Genomic DNA, 14,622 nt, shown 5'->3' with positions numbered 1-14,622 from the left:
TCCATTGACTTCTATAGGGAATATTGTAACCATAACTAATCCAGCCTAATGGCTTATGAACTAATGTAGTTCTGTGCACTAGGCACTCTGTATGCTACTGTACGGTGCCTATGTGATATGTAATAAGACGTTTTACTGTACACTTACATATATAGAATCCATCAGAAAGAACCTGTATGGTCAAATATGTGCCTCAGTGTGAAATGCTAATAACACTCCCTATTTTAGTGCAATGCCCTCACTTTAGGTGCTGCCAAATTCAGGAGTGGATCATAACAGGAGAGAAAGCATAAAAGATAGATAATACTTCTCTTTTCTTGAACCCACTCATGGTTTTAGCTTCAGAAACAGCATCAGAAAACAAGTATTTCAATAGGAAATCTGTATGTTAAACATACTGTATTTGTTTTTTCCCACTTGCAGTTTTAAAAATTGTACCACAGAATAAAAGGAAGTGTCCTGACCATTTTGGACACAGAATCCATGTCCAGAGTTTCCATTGATAATGAGCAGGAATGAAAATCCTTGCACCCCGTATCACAGATGTAGACTCATTCACTTCGAGATACAGTGCGGTGCAGAACGGAGGCACGAATCGGAAGCCCATAGAAGCATTACGGAGTGCTCCCATGGTGTTTCTGTCCGTGCATCCGCACTGCAAAAGAGTTGTGCATTCCAGTGCGGACTGTCAGATGCGGATCGCGGACCCCATTCAAGTGAATGGGTCCAAGTGTGCAGACAGCGGGCACACGGTCGAGCCAGTGCATTGCGGCCCACAGCACAGGCATTGCCGGCACATGGCCCTTAATACTGTAGCGTTTCAGAGCAAAACATTGCTGCTAGAAAGCAGGGAACCTATGGTAATTTCATGTTGCCTGTCATTCGGACGGCATGAATCTGCGGGTGGGTTCACTCTAAATACACCTAATTGCAGGGAGAATACTATGTAAACGTGTCCCTATATCACTGTTACCTCCTGGACCAGTCATGTTTTATAAATTACCGCTGTTCTTTCTATTTGGACAATACAGTAATAACTGGGGCTGAATTAACTTTACAGAAGAGAGCACTATATGGCAGCTCACTGCTCTGTATTCAGACTGCTCGCCAGCAATGTACCCCTGCAGATCAATCCTACTGAATATATAAAGGTTTGCCAGTCTATACACAGCACTGATAAAGGAGAAGTGGGCAGCGCTGTGCAGGTAGGTGGGTTTGTGCGCTTGACCTTACTTGCCAATTCCTCTCCGTGCATTATGTAGACATGGATTCCATCCATAATCGGCATGCTCTCTAGGATAAGTAAATGCACAGAGGGCTTCTGGACAGTCTCTGGTTTCCCTGCATCACAAATAAACCACTTGGCTCCAACGTTACAGCAGCTCCTCTATAAATAACCAAGTCCAGTGCACTCAGGTCTGTCAGTGTGCCATGTCTTTTATAGGCAGTGCTATTAGGTCAAGTCTATCCCATAGGTGGCTTGTGTATCGTAACCAGGCTCCTACAACGTTAGGGTTAGGCTTCATGCATACAGCATGTGCAGATTTTGGTCCGAAAACCACAGAAGCGTAAAATATGGATACCTTCCATGTGCATTCAGCATTTTTCTCAGTAGGAAGAGCTATTCTCCTCCACAATACAGACAAGGATAGGACATGTTCTACAACTTGTGGAGCGGCTATATGGATACACAAAAATAGGTGTGAGCTTGGCCCCACAGAAATAAATGGGTCAATGTGGTATCTGCAAAATTTCACACAGATGAAAAATACAGTTGTGTACATGAAGCCTGAATCACGTATCAGTGAGTGACGGATGTGTGCTATGTTCTCCACAGAATTTTATGGGTATATTCAGACTTCCGAGCAAAGCTTGCACTACCAAAACTTGGACCAAGCACACTCATATAAGGTTACTTTCACACTAGCGTTTTTCTTTTCCGGAATTGAGTTCTGTCCTAGGGGCTCTATACCGGAAAAAAAACTGATCAGTTTTATCCTAATGCATTCTGAATGGAGAGTAATCCGTTCAGGATGCATCAGTTTAGTCCCTTTTACGCTTTTTGGCCGGAGAAAATACTGCAGCATGCTGCAGATTTCTCTATGGCCAAAAATCCTGAACACTTGCTGGAATTCCGGATCCGGCATTAATTGCCATTGAAATGCATTAATGCCAAATCCGGGCCCCAAGTGTTCCGGCAAAACGGATCCAGTGTTGTGGTCTGCGCATACGTAGACCTTTAAAAATGAGAACAAAATAAATACCGGATCCGTTTTTCCGGATAACAACTGGAAAGAGGGATCCAGTATTGCAATGCATTTTTAAGACGGATCCACATCCGGATCCGTCTCACAAATGCATCAGTTTGCGTCCAGATTGCCGGTGAGGGGAACTGCCTGCCGGAATCCTCTGCCGCAAGTGTGAAAGTACCATAAGGCTATAGGTCTGTGTTTATTCTGTTTTCATGGACCACTGCTAGAAGACGTTCTGCAAGTCCCCTTATCGACCTAGCAGTGCACATGAAAAACAGATGGCACATGGAGGGCAAAATACAGACACACGTACGGCACGGACATCATCACGGATTAAAAACAGACTGTTTTTTCAAAGACAGAAAACAGACATAAATGTGTTAATAAGGCCTAAAGGGCCCTTTACATGGGCCAAGAATCCGCCAGATTTCTAACGAGCGTTCATAGGAACGCTCATTAGCAATTATCTTGCGGTGTAAAGGTGCCACCGATTACCAGATGAACGAGCGAATTGTCAATTGTCGTTTGCCCGCAGTAGATTGTGGAAGTAGGGTTGGCAGCACTGACCAGACCAGGATGAGGATGGCTTTTAAAAAAAAAAAAAACCTTTGTGACCATTGTTTTAAACAGCATTATTCAGAAAATCCCTTTTAGCATATTGTGTAGACACTCTTATGCCACCTACTTGGGAGTGCAGGCAGCTGTACATAGCGCCATAAACGTATGTTCATTAGGGTACTTTGCTATCATTAACTGGTGACAGATTCCCTTTTAGTGTGTCCTAATGGAATGAAAAAAAACCTACAGGACTTTTCTGGGTCTTTTATATTTATCACCTATCTTCCGTATAGGTCATCAAAACCTGATCGGTGGGGGGCCGGCTCTTGGCACTCCCACTGGTCAGCTGCTTACCAAGCACAGCGCCACTTCAATGGGACTATGCTGTTCTTAGGCCATGTGACCAATGAACGTGACGTCAAAGTCCTAGTAAGAGGCCTTTTTAAGGCTAGGTCTACACGACGACATTTGTCGCGCGATAGGGCGCAACATTTGTCCTGCGACATTTTGTTGCACCAATGTCACGCGTCAATTTTTAGAATGGCAGTCTATGGTGTCGCACTGCAACATGCTGCGACTGCGACGCAAAAGTCGCCGAAAAATCCATCTCAAATGGATTTTCTGCGACTGTTGCGTCGCAGTCACAACATGTTGCAGTGCGACACCATAGACTGCCATTATAAAAATTGTCATGTAGACCTAGCCTAAAACAGCTGATCAGCAGGAGTGCTGGGAGTCGGACCCCCAACGATGGGATATTTATTCATCTCAGAAAACCCCTTTATAAATTACTGTATACATTTGAACATAAATTATATGGCATCACATGGCCTGCTCTTTAGGCTTGAAGAAAATGTATACAGTCCTATACAGGATGACAGACACCAAGTCGTATACACGACCCTCACAATGTATTATTCTTCAACACTGTACGTCCGGTCACCTTAGCAGTGGAAAAGTGAAGGCCAGCAATGACTAGAATGAACATCTCTACGAGACCTCTAACTAATGAATGCGAGATTAAAATGGATTTGTTCCTCACGGCAGATGAGCGTGTTAATTGAATTACTCCAAGCTTCCCTTACATTTCCAGTCACAATGACTAATCTGGTCAACTTGGCAAATGTAGTATTTCTTATGTTACTAGCCAACTGCCTCTTGTGATAACATCATGCAGACATGACATTCCTTGTCTGAATAAAAAATCAGCAAAGCCATTTCCAGAAACCTAGAAGTAGGTAAATTCTTATCAAAAGTTTTTGGCAACAGCAGGCACCAAGCTGCATCACAACCGTGCACTGCACACAAGCTGATACAAGCGGCAACAATCTCTACAAGTCCAGCACGCACAAGCGAGGATGGCTAGACGTCCTGCCTAAGGGCGTATTCCCATTTTGCTACATTTATCAAACCCAGCATACCAGGAAATTGGCACTAGGCCTTTTGCGGATCCGCAAAATAGGGATACTGGTTGCATCTGCATTTTTTGTGTACCCAATGACTTTAATGGGTCCGTGGTCCACATTTTGTTGCCAAGTATAGGAGATATTCAATGAACATATGGATGTGGAAAGCACACAGATCTGGACCCACTAAAATCAAAGGGTCCGCAAAACAAATGCGGATGGCACACGGACAGCATCTGTATTTTGTGGATCGGCTGTTTGTGGACCGCAAAACAGACACAGTTGTGTGCATGAGTAGAGATGAGCGAACTTCTGTTTTAAGTTCGGCGTCTAAAGTTCGGGGGCGGGTTAGCGGAGAATCCCGATCTGGAACCGGATATGGATTCCGACTTCCGTTGTGGTCCGTGGTAGCGGAATCAATAATCGGCCATTATTGATTCCGCTACCACGGACCACAACGGAAGTCGGAATCCATATCCGGTTCCAGATCGGGATTCTCCGCTAACCCGCCCCCGAACTTTAGACGCCGAACTTAAAACAGAAGTTCGCTCATCTCTATGCATGAGGCCTTAGGGCCAAGACCCGATGCGGACAGCAGAAGCACGGAGCACTAACATGACTGATAATGCCTCTCTGTGACCTCTTTACTACGAAGTCACAGTGAGATAAAGTTGTCACCGTGATTTCGGAGTAAAGAGGTCACAGAGAGGCACGGAGCATTATCAGTCATGTTACTGCTCCGTGCTTCTGCTGTCCGCATCGGGTCTTGACTGTCATTCACGCAGCGGATGTCACGCTCGGCATCCGCTTGTGTGAAACAGCCCTTAAAATGTTGCTAGCACCCCAAAAAGTGGGTGTGTTGTTGTTGGACCTCACTATGGGGTAATGGCCTCCCATGGCCCGGCAAATTTACTAAAAGTAAATGGTATAAACTATAGCTGAAATCTATGTCAGCTCATAGATAGGGATGAGCGAACTTGTGTTTCAAGTTCAGCGTACAAGTTTTGGGTCATCTAAGAATTCCATTAAGGATTTCGCATCCACGGAAGTTATAAGTTATGGTCCATGGTAGCGGAATCCATAACGGAATTCTTAGATAACCCAAACCTTGTATGCCGAACTAGAAAACAGAAGTTCGCTCAACACTACTCATAGACTGCACCTCTTAATAAATTAGGCACTTCATACTCCCAGACAAACTAGATCACAACTGCCCTATGAAACACCAGTCTTGACAAATTCCCTGAATTGAAAGTGATCCCATTGCCTCTCCTTCCCTCTCTCTGTGATTCTCCTGAATTAAATCACCTAAAATTCTGTCAGAATGATATTTTATTTTTATTTTTTAGTTGAATTTCCAAATTTTAGGATCAATTCACTGCAAAAATATCTGGACCAAGTTACAACCTTGTTAGGAAGCTTCTTAACCAGAGGTGGACACATAAGGGTCCATTCACACGTCTGCAACTGTTTTGCGGACCGCACATGGCCGGCAGTATAATAGAAATGCCTTTTCTTGTCCGTGTCTGCGGACAAGAATAGGACATGTTTTATTTTTTTACGGGCCCGCGGAATGTCAGTGAAAATGAATGGGTCCGCATTGCGGAACGGATGCGGACCCATTTTGCAGACGTGTTAATGGACCCTTACTCTAGGCTTTACACGTCAGTAGGCGATAGCAGAAAATTCCCACCCGTATGGACTCTCTGGAAAATGTTTACTATATACACCCCTGCTATGACAGGCTCTCTCACCCCTTTCTATCATCCCATGCATACTCCACATGGTGAATCTGGTGGGCTGTGAAACCCCGCTCCCTCCGCTAAGCCTTGCCCACTTTTGTGAGAATAGTCGAATGCACCATAGAAGTGGCGTAAAACCAATGATAAACCTGCTCCTATGAACCTGTCATGTGGTGAGGTAACAGAGCTGGCAAACAGATCTGCTCATGTGGACTATGAAACACAAGAAGGGCCATTTATCAAGCTGTGTATACCACTATTGTGGCATTAAAAGTTTGGAAATGATGGCGCACACCATATTTCCATCATAATTTGTGACTTTTTGAACTTATCGACAGTTTTCTAAGGCTAGTTTCACATTAGCGGCAAGGGACTACAGCAGGCTGTTCCAACGGGTGAACAGCCTGCCGGAGGTCCGTGCCGCTAGTGTGAAAGTACTCTAAAGTGGCAAGAAAAAGTGGTGAGGCTTAGCAGGAATGGAGCCTACCGCGGCCTGATGGATTTCTTAACTATCTAGGGATGAGCGAATAACTTAAGAAATTTATTTATACTGTAAAAAAAATCCCGAACTAGGGTTCAGTAAATGTTTTTTTACAGTATAAATTAATTTCTTAAGTTATTATGCGAAGTCTCGCGAGACTTCGCGAAGCAATAACTTCGGCACATCGTAGCCAATACATTCTAATACTGTACGGAGCTTCTGTTCCGTACAGTATTAGAACAAAGTTTTATGCAAATCGACTTCGGATGTTTCATCAAAAGTCGATTCGCTCATCTGTAATCATATCTCAAGTCTATACTAGCCACTAGATGGCAAAGGCTTCAGTTTCTGGCGCATGGACTGACAGAGATGCGCCTCATTTGTTAAGAGGCATCTGCACAGGGAGATGAAGACTAGCGCATGGGAGTCAGTTTAGATAAATCTATCCCAGTGGTTATCCAACTTTATCTACATTACAGACCCTCAGCAGCAAGCAAACACACAAGATGTTATTATCACGAGAAGTTGCGGCTGGTTATATGAATGTGCTTCTTCAGTTAGACTCTGTTCACACCTAATGTATCCACAGGACCCCATTTACCACTGTATGCCAATAAAGGAAGGAAAGAAAAGTCACTGTTAGGCCTCATGCACACACGTAGTTTTTGTCCACATCCGATCTGCATTTTTTGTGGGTCGGATGCAGACCCATTCATTTAAATGGGGCTGCAAAAGATGAGGACAGCACTCCGTGTGCTGTCCCTATCCATATTTCTGATCCATGCCCCTTTCCCCCCTCCCCCCCTCCAAAAAAAGAACATGTCCTATTCTTGTCCGTTTTGCGGACAATAGGCGTTTGTAAAATGCAGAATGCAAGCGGCCAGTATCCATGTAGACATATATTTAAATTTAGAGGATTATAAATGTGTCTTCATCATATGGTTCTCGGAATAAAGATGTCATTTGTCACAGTCCTTTAGATGGAGACAAGCGTGCCATCAATAACGGAGGAGATTGTCCTACCACTTTACGTAGGAATGACCAAATCAATAGCCAGGACGCTTTCATTAGAAGCAATGGTATCCATAATGGAGCAGTCTGAAAATACTGTGATCCAGGGAATTCAGCAGACCACATCTGAAGGCTCTAGTAGCTCTTCCTTCCCTCCCCCTCCCTCCATAAGCCAAGTGAGCCAAAATTGCCCTTGGAATATGAGGAACTTTTGACTTAATGAATATTTGTCTTTTTTCAACCTAGTTATAAAAAAAAAAGGAGTTTGTCAGCAGTTTTGATCACGCTAAACTGCAGACAACACTACACAGGAGCTGGGGAGAGCAGGGCAAACATACTTTTTGTGGAGGTTTGAATAATCAGGAATAGTGTGAATATGAAGTTTTATTCTGCCAAATTCAGTGTCACTGTGACGTGCTCTCTGCATTTCGATAGGGAGGCTGCTCCCCCGGTCACCAGATGTTTTGATACGCGCGATGGGGAGATGCAGCGGCAGCCATGCAGGAATCCACAGAGACATGGGTGCCGGGGAGCAGGTAAGTATGCTCTAGAGGTGGGGCCCGGGCATTCTGGTGGTCATTATAGGGATTGGATAACCCCTTTAATGATCCAGCAGAGCGCTGACACTTTGCTGGATCAGTGGGTGGGCTGTGCATCTGCACACTTCTCTCTCTCTCACTGCCTTACACCAATCTGTGTGATCAGTGCAGACAGGAGAGAAGCGTGAACAATCATGGAGAGGACTGTGTGGACCACCGGCCCCTCCATGCTGAAGGTCCTAAGCAGCAGTAAAAGGAACTGAAACCTCCAATTAACTGCAGCTGAAGGACCTTTTATGATGGCATGAGTGGGAGTGGCCAGACCAAGAAGACTATGCTGCCACCAGTGTACAGATAACTGTATGGGTCTATATACAAGCAGCAGAGCTGAGTGTGTAAATGCAGCAGAGCTGTGTGCCAGCAGCAGTACTCTGTGTGTGCTGCAGAGCAATGTGTGTATAATGTGTTTACTGCAGAGCTCTGTGTGTGTATAATGTATGTACTGCAGAGCTCTGTGTGTAAATGCAGCAGAGCTGTGTGCCGCCAGCAGCAGTACTCTGTGTGTGCTGCAGAGCAATGTGTGTATAATGTGTATACAGCAGAGCTCTGTGTGTGTGTGTAATGTGCATACAGCAGAGCTCTGTGTGTGTGTATATAATGTGTATACAGCAGAGCTCTGTGTGTGTACTGCAGAGCTGTGTGTATATAATGTGTGTACTGCAGAGCTCTGTGTGTGTACTGCAGAGCTGTGTGTGTATAATGTGTGTACTGCAGAGCTCTGTGTGTGTACTGCAGAGCTGTGTGTGTACTGCAGAGCTCTGTGTGTACTGCAGAGCTCTGTGTGTGTGTGTAATGTGTATACAGCAGAGCTCTGTGTGTGTGTGTATAATGTGTATACAGCAGAGCTCTGTGTGTGTACTGCAGAGCTGTGTGTATATAATGTGTGTACTGCAGAGCTCTGTGTGTGTACTGCAGAGCTGTGTGTGTATAATGTGTGTACAGCAGAGCTCTGTGTGTGTACTGCAGAGCTGTGTGTGTACTGCAGAGCTCTGTGTGTGTGTGTAATGTGTATACAGCAGAGCTCTGTGTGTGTGTGTATAATGTGTATACAGCAGAGCTCTGTGTGTGTACTGCAGAGCTGTGTGTATATAATGTGTGTACTGCAGAGCTCTGTGTGTGTACTGCAGAGCTGTGTGTGTATAATGTGTGTACTGCAGAGCTCTGTGTGTGTACTGCAGAGCTGTGTGTGTACTGCAGAGCTCTGTGTGTGTGTGTAATGTGTATACAGCAGAGCTCTGTGTGTGTATAATGTGTATACAGCAGAGCTCTGTGTGTGTATAATGTGTGTACTGCAGAGCTCTGCGTGCGTGTATAATGTGTGTACTGCAGAGCTCTGTGTGTATAGTATCCATAGCAATCATGAGTGTGTGTATACTGCAGAGCTCTGTGTGTATAGTATCCATAGCAATCATGAGTGTGAGAGAGTGTGTGTGTGTGTGTGTGTGTGTGTGTGTGTGTGTGTGTGTGTGTGTGTGTGTGTGTGTGTGTGTGTGTGTGTGTGTGTAATGTGCATGCTGTGAGTATAGAAGGGCAGTGATAGGGGAGTGTCTATATAACTAGCTGCTGGGAGGAGCTATAAACTAGCTGGGTGTTATTAGGGGCAGTGATAGGGGAGTGTCTATGTAACTAGCTGGTGGGAGGAGCTATAAACTAGCTGGGTGTTATTAGGGGCAGTGATAGGGGAGTGTCTATGTAACTAGCTGGTGGGAGGAGCTATAAACTAGCTGGGTGTTGTTAGAAGCAGTGATAGGGGAGTGTCTATATAACTAGCTGGTGGGAGGAGCTATAAACTAGCTGGGTGTTGTTAGAAGCAGTGATAGGGGAGTGTCTATATAACTAGCTGGTGGGAGGAGCTATAAACTAGCTGGGTGTTGTTATAGGCAGTGATAGGGGAGTGTTTATATAATTAGCTGGTGGGAGGAGCTATAAACTAGCTGGGTGTTGTTATAGGCAGTGATAGGGGAGTGTCTATATAATTAGCTGGTGGGAGGAGCTATAAACTAGCTGGGTGTTGTTAGGGGCAGTGATAGGGGAGTGTCTATGTAACTAGCTGGTGGGAGGAGCTATAAACTAGCTGGGTGGTCTTAGGGGCAGTGATAGGGGAGTGTCTATATAACTAGCTGGTGGGAGGAGCTATAAACTAGCTGGGTGTTGTTAGAAGCAGTGATAGGGGAGTGTCTATATAACTAGCTGGTGGGAGGAGCTATAAACTAGCTGGGTGTTGTTAGGGGCAGTGATAGGGGAGGGTCTATATAACTAGCTGGTGGGAGGAGCTATAAACTAGCTGGGTGTTGTTATAGGCAGTGATAGGGGAGTGTCTATGTAACTAGCTGGTGGGAGGAGCTATAAACTAGCTGGGTGTTGTTAGAAGCAGTGATAGGGGAGTGTCTATGTAACTAGCTGGTGGAAGGAGCTATAAACTAGCTGGATGTTGTTAGGGGCAGTGATCGGGGAGTGTCTATATAACTAGCTGGTGGGAGGAGCTATAAACTAGCTGGGTGTTAGGGGCAGTGATAGGGGAGTGTCTATATAACTAGCTGGTGGGAGGAGCTATAAACTAGCTGGGTGTTGTTAGGGGCAGTGATAGGGGAGTGTCTATGTAACTAGCTGGTGGGAGGAGCTATAAACTAGCTGGGTGTTGTTAGAAGCAGTGATAGGGGAGTGTCTATGCAACTAGCTGGTGGGAGGAGCTATAAACTAACGGTGTTATTAGGAGCGGCACTGGAGCTGAGGTAGAGAAAGGAGTGCATCATGGGTTTGGTTGGATACAACAGGAGGTGCTGCATACAGGAGGGAAACAAACCAGAGGGATTTCTTTAAGCTGGTTTCACACTAGCAGCACGGACCTCCGACAGGCTGTTCCGGCAGGTTAACAGCCTGTCGGATCCGTCCTGCCAGTAGTTCACGTGTGCCCCTGGACTGCTGCTCCGTCCCCATTGACTATAATGGGGGCGGAGTTCCGGTGGCAGCACGGCAGCGCACAGTGAGAGGCCGCCGGACTAAAAGAACGACATGCAGTACTTTTAGTCCGGCTGCCTCTCGCCATGCTGCCGCTGGAACTTCGCCCCCGCCTCTATTATAGTCAATGGGGACGGAGCGGCAGTCCAGGGGCACCCGTGAACTACCGGCAGGACGGATCCAACGGGCTGTTCACCTGCCGGAGTCCCCTGCTGCTAATGTGAAAGTAGCCTTACGTGGTGAAAACGGGTCAGGAGAGTCCAAATTGAAAAAGAAGAAAGCGTGGGGATTTTGTACATGAGGTAAGTAACCCTAAAAACCATAGTAATCCCAGAAAACCCCTCTAAAGTAACAGAGTACACATAACAATCTGCAGGTCCAGCACATTTCTACAACTGCAGAGAGCGCTATGAAGTATCCTACTGTATGGATATATATAGCGAGGCAGATGAAACCCTATTCTGGATCGGCTATTATGAGCATGTGACTGTAGAGGTTTCCATCCTAGCTACTGGCTGTAATGCTCCTGTCAAACCACCGCCAGACGCAGACATATCTATAGTCCTACAACGTTAATGCGGACAGCCTCCCTTTAGTTCAGGACATGTGAACAATGCTCTATCCAAGCTGATGTCATTTCCCTGACTTAGAGGACTAGCAGCCATACAAGAAACAGGACACTTTCTATTGCGGTGGAACCAGAGCTCTACCACATGACCTCTATTGGCTTAGACCGCTTTCACATATGCGTTTCTCTTTTCCGGTATTGTCTCCATTCAGTGTCAATGGGGACAGAACAGAATGCTCCAAAATGCATTCCGTTGCGTTCCCATACCGGAGAGCATGCTGCAGTTTTCTCTCCGCCATGGACTGCAGCCTGACATACAATGCAAGTCAATGGGGACGGATCCGTCATGACTCACAGTGCAAGTCGTTTTCTCTGACACAATAGAAAACTGAACCGTCCCCCATTGACTTTCAATGCCGGATCCTTCATGGTTATTTAAAAGATAATACAACCAGATCCATTCATAACGGGTGCAGACGGTTGTATTATTAGTAATTGAAGCGTTTTTGCTGACCTGCTAGTGTGAAAGCAGCCTTACAAAAAAGGGAGTGGCATACATATATCAGAAAGGTGTTTAAAGGGATTGTCCAGGTTAATTTTTAAAAGGCACTATAGCTACTAAAAAAGTAATTAAAAAACCTGATTCTCCCCATCCGGAACCCTCTTTGTTACAGCACAGCCGCTCTGTCCGCCGTCTGACTGCAGTGGTGACTCGCCTGTACGCGGCATGTGACCCCGCAGCCAATCACCTGTCTTACTGGTATCAAGCATATACCACTGAGGACAGTTACTGGCTTACAGTGGTCACACGTGGCATAAAGGGGGCATCATCACTGCCAAAACATGACATCATGGCTGCAGCAGCATCAGAGCTGACCCCAAGGGGGTTCAGAGTGGTGAATGTTTTATTATTTTAATACCTTCACTGCCTTTAAAAAAAATAATAATAATTTGGGCCACTCTTTTAATGCCATTTTCACACGGGACGCTGTCACACCACCAGTGTTTCCATTTCCAAACCAGGTGTGGCTTCTACACAGAACAGGTGCAGATCTCATATCTGTGGAGGCTTCACTTCTGGTTTTGGCTCACAATTACCGATGAAAATCACGGATCGAACCCTGACCAAACACTGACTATGTGAAAGCGGCCGACATCAGTTATTGTGAGCTAAACCAGGAGGGGGTCCTACTCAGAGATAAGGCATAATGAAAGGTCTGCCCCTGTTCTGCGTCTTTGATCCGCACCTGGTTTGGACTAACAATGGCCTTATGCACACGGCCGTTGTTTTGGCAGCTCGGATGCGGATCCATTCACTTCAATGGGGCCGCAAAAGATGCGGACAACACCCTTTGTGCTGTCCGCATCCGTTGCTCCGTTCCGTGGCCCTGCAAAAAAATATATAACCTGTCCTATTCTTGTCCGTTTTGCGGACAAGAATAGGCAGTTATATCAATGGCAAATTGCGGAAATCAACGCAAATTGCGGAACGCACACGGACGCCATCTGTGTTTTGCGGATCCGCAATTCACACAACGGTCGTGTGCATGTAGCCAATCACTGATGATAATCACTGACCAAACACTGACTGTAGCCTCTCACGCTCTCATTTACTGTGATCTCTAAATACAGTAATATATTTCATATTGTCACTAGTGGGCAATTCTCAGCTTCAGATACCCACAAGTATACGTGCCAGCCTCGCCAACGGCAGCAATTATCCCACCTACATCTTCCACCCCTCTAGGGGCGCTGCGTATGTCTAGCATTGCAACTAGTGCAAAACCAATACCGGGCTGTGTATACCCACATTTATACCAACTTTTCTAAAACAGCCTGTGGGCCAGCGCTGACCTCTCCTAGGTCAATCCCATGCCACACCCCGAGCATGCCCATATTGTGAAGGACAACCCACAAAGTGCACGTCTGAAGTCCAAGCAAGTTCCCACGACATTCCCAGGGCGCTTATATGCCATCTACCTATCCACTTACAATAGGCACCCACCCTGTGGCATCCTCGCCAGGATGCCAATTCTGCACTAGCAGATGAGACCAGCTGGGCATACCCCACACAAGCACCTGCTCCTGGTGCATAATGACACAGGAGGAAGGCAAGGCCATAGATGCTCAGCCACCATCACACCCCTGACACCCACCCACACCCAGTGCAGACAATAAGTGCAAAGTCATCCACCATGCTAGGACCTAGACATCAATACCAGGGGGCACTGACTGATGCCAGCACTACAGGGGGCACTGACTGATGCCAGCACTACAGGGGGAGAAGCACATGATTTGGGAGGATGCCGGACCAGACACAGACACATCCGACCCACGCCCATGATGTGCCCGCATCCTCTGTGCCACCCATCACCATGCAGACGACTGCACCTATTGTCCCGCACACCAGCAGCAATGAATGAGCGGGCTGCTACTGCTGTTTACATACATGAACGTGAGCTGGACAGTGCAGCACGGCTGGCACCAGTGCGGGCAGGGGCAGATGCACCAACATAAATAACATGCAGCTTACTTTCTGCGTATCCATTGCCAGGCCCGGCTCTTCCAGGCTTTGTACAGGAGGATGCGTGAAGTGGAGAAAGAATAGCTGACTGGAGAGGATGCGGAGCGAGCAGCCGCAGCTCCGCCCCCTCCTCCTCCCGGCAGGTCTCAGAGCACAGGACCAGCTAGAAAGGAGAGCCACCACCGAGACGTTGGAGGACCGAGACAGAGCGCCTCCCGGCTGTACTATAGAGTGCAGAGATGCTGCTAAGAAACTACGCCCATGCGACGAAACCAGCGGAAGCCATTTTGTTTAAGGGCAATTTTTTTTTTTTTTGAGGATTGGTGGGGAGAAAAGTGTGGGGAAAGTGTTTTATTTTGTATACGTTTCATGTTCTTCCATTTTCTGTCTGCCTTTCTTTTCTTGCTTCTTCTTTGTCTATTCTGAACCTTAGTTTATATACATAGGATACCCATAAATACAGATTCAGACCCATATAACAGTGCCTTTATTAGATGACAAGCCCTATTGTTCAGCCCTTTCG

The 14,622-nt window shown here is 46.2% G+C and overlaps 1 protein-coding gene across 2 annotated transcripts in view; it reads right to left on the bottom strand.

Moving 5' to 3' along the window:
- The window catches only part of LOC122943553 (FSD1-like protein), a 72,473-nt gene extending 58,209 nt beyond the window's left edge, over positions 1-14,264 (bottom strand). Inside the window, exon 1 of one of the 2 annotated variants that reach the window (XM_044301383.1) lies at positions 14,109-14,264. In XM_044301383.1, coding sequence (XP_044157318.1) covers positions 14,109-14,123 — 15 coding nt within the window. In that variant the 5' untranslated portion in view covers positions 14,124-14,264. The remainder of the gene's footprint in view (positions 1-14,108) is intronic. The other variant, XM_044301384.1, reaches the window with a different exon arrangement.
- Positions 14,265-14,622: the final 358 nt, after the last annotated feature.

Source organism: Bufo gargarizans, chromosome 7, assembly GCF_014858855.1.
Source record: "Bufo gargarizans isolate SCDJY-AF-19 chromosome 7, ASM1485885v1, whole genome shotgun sequence".
NCBI classification, from domain to species: domain Eukaryota; kingdom Metazoa; phylum Chordata; class Amphibia; order Anura; family Bufonidae; genus Bufo; species Bufo gargarizans.
This window is presented reverse-complemented; position numbering and strand designations above follow the sequence as displayed.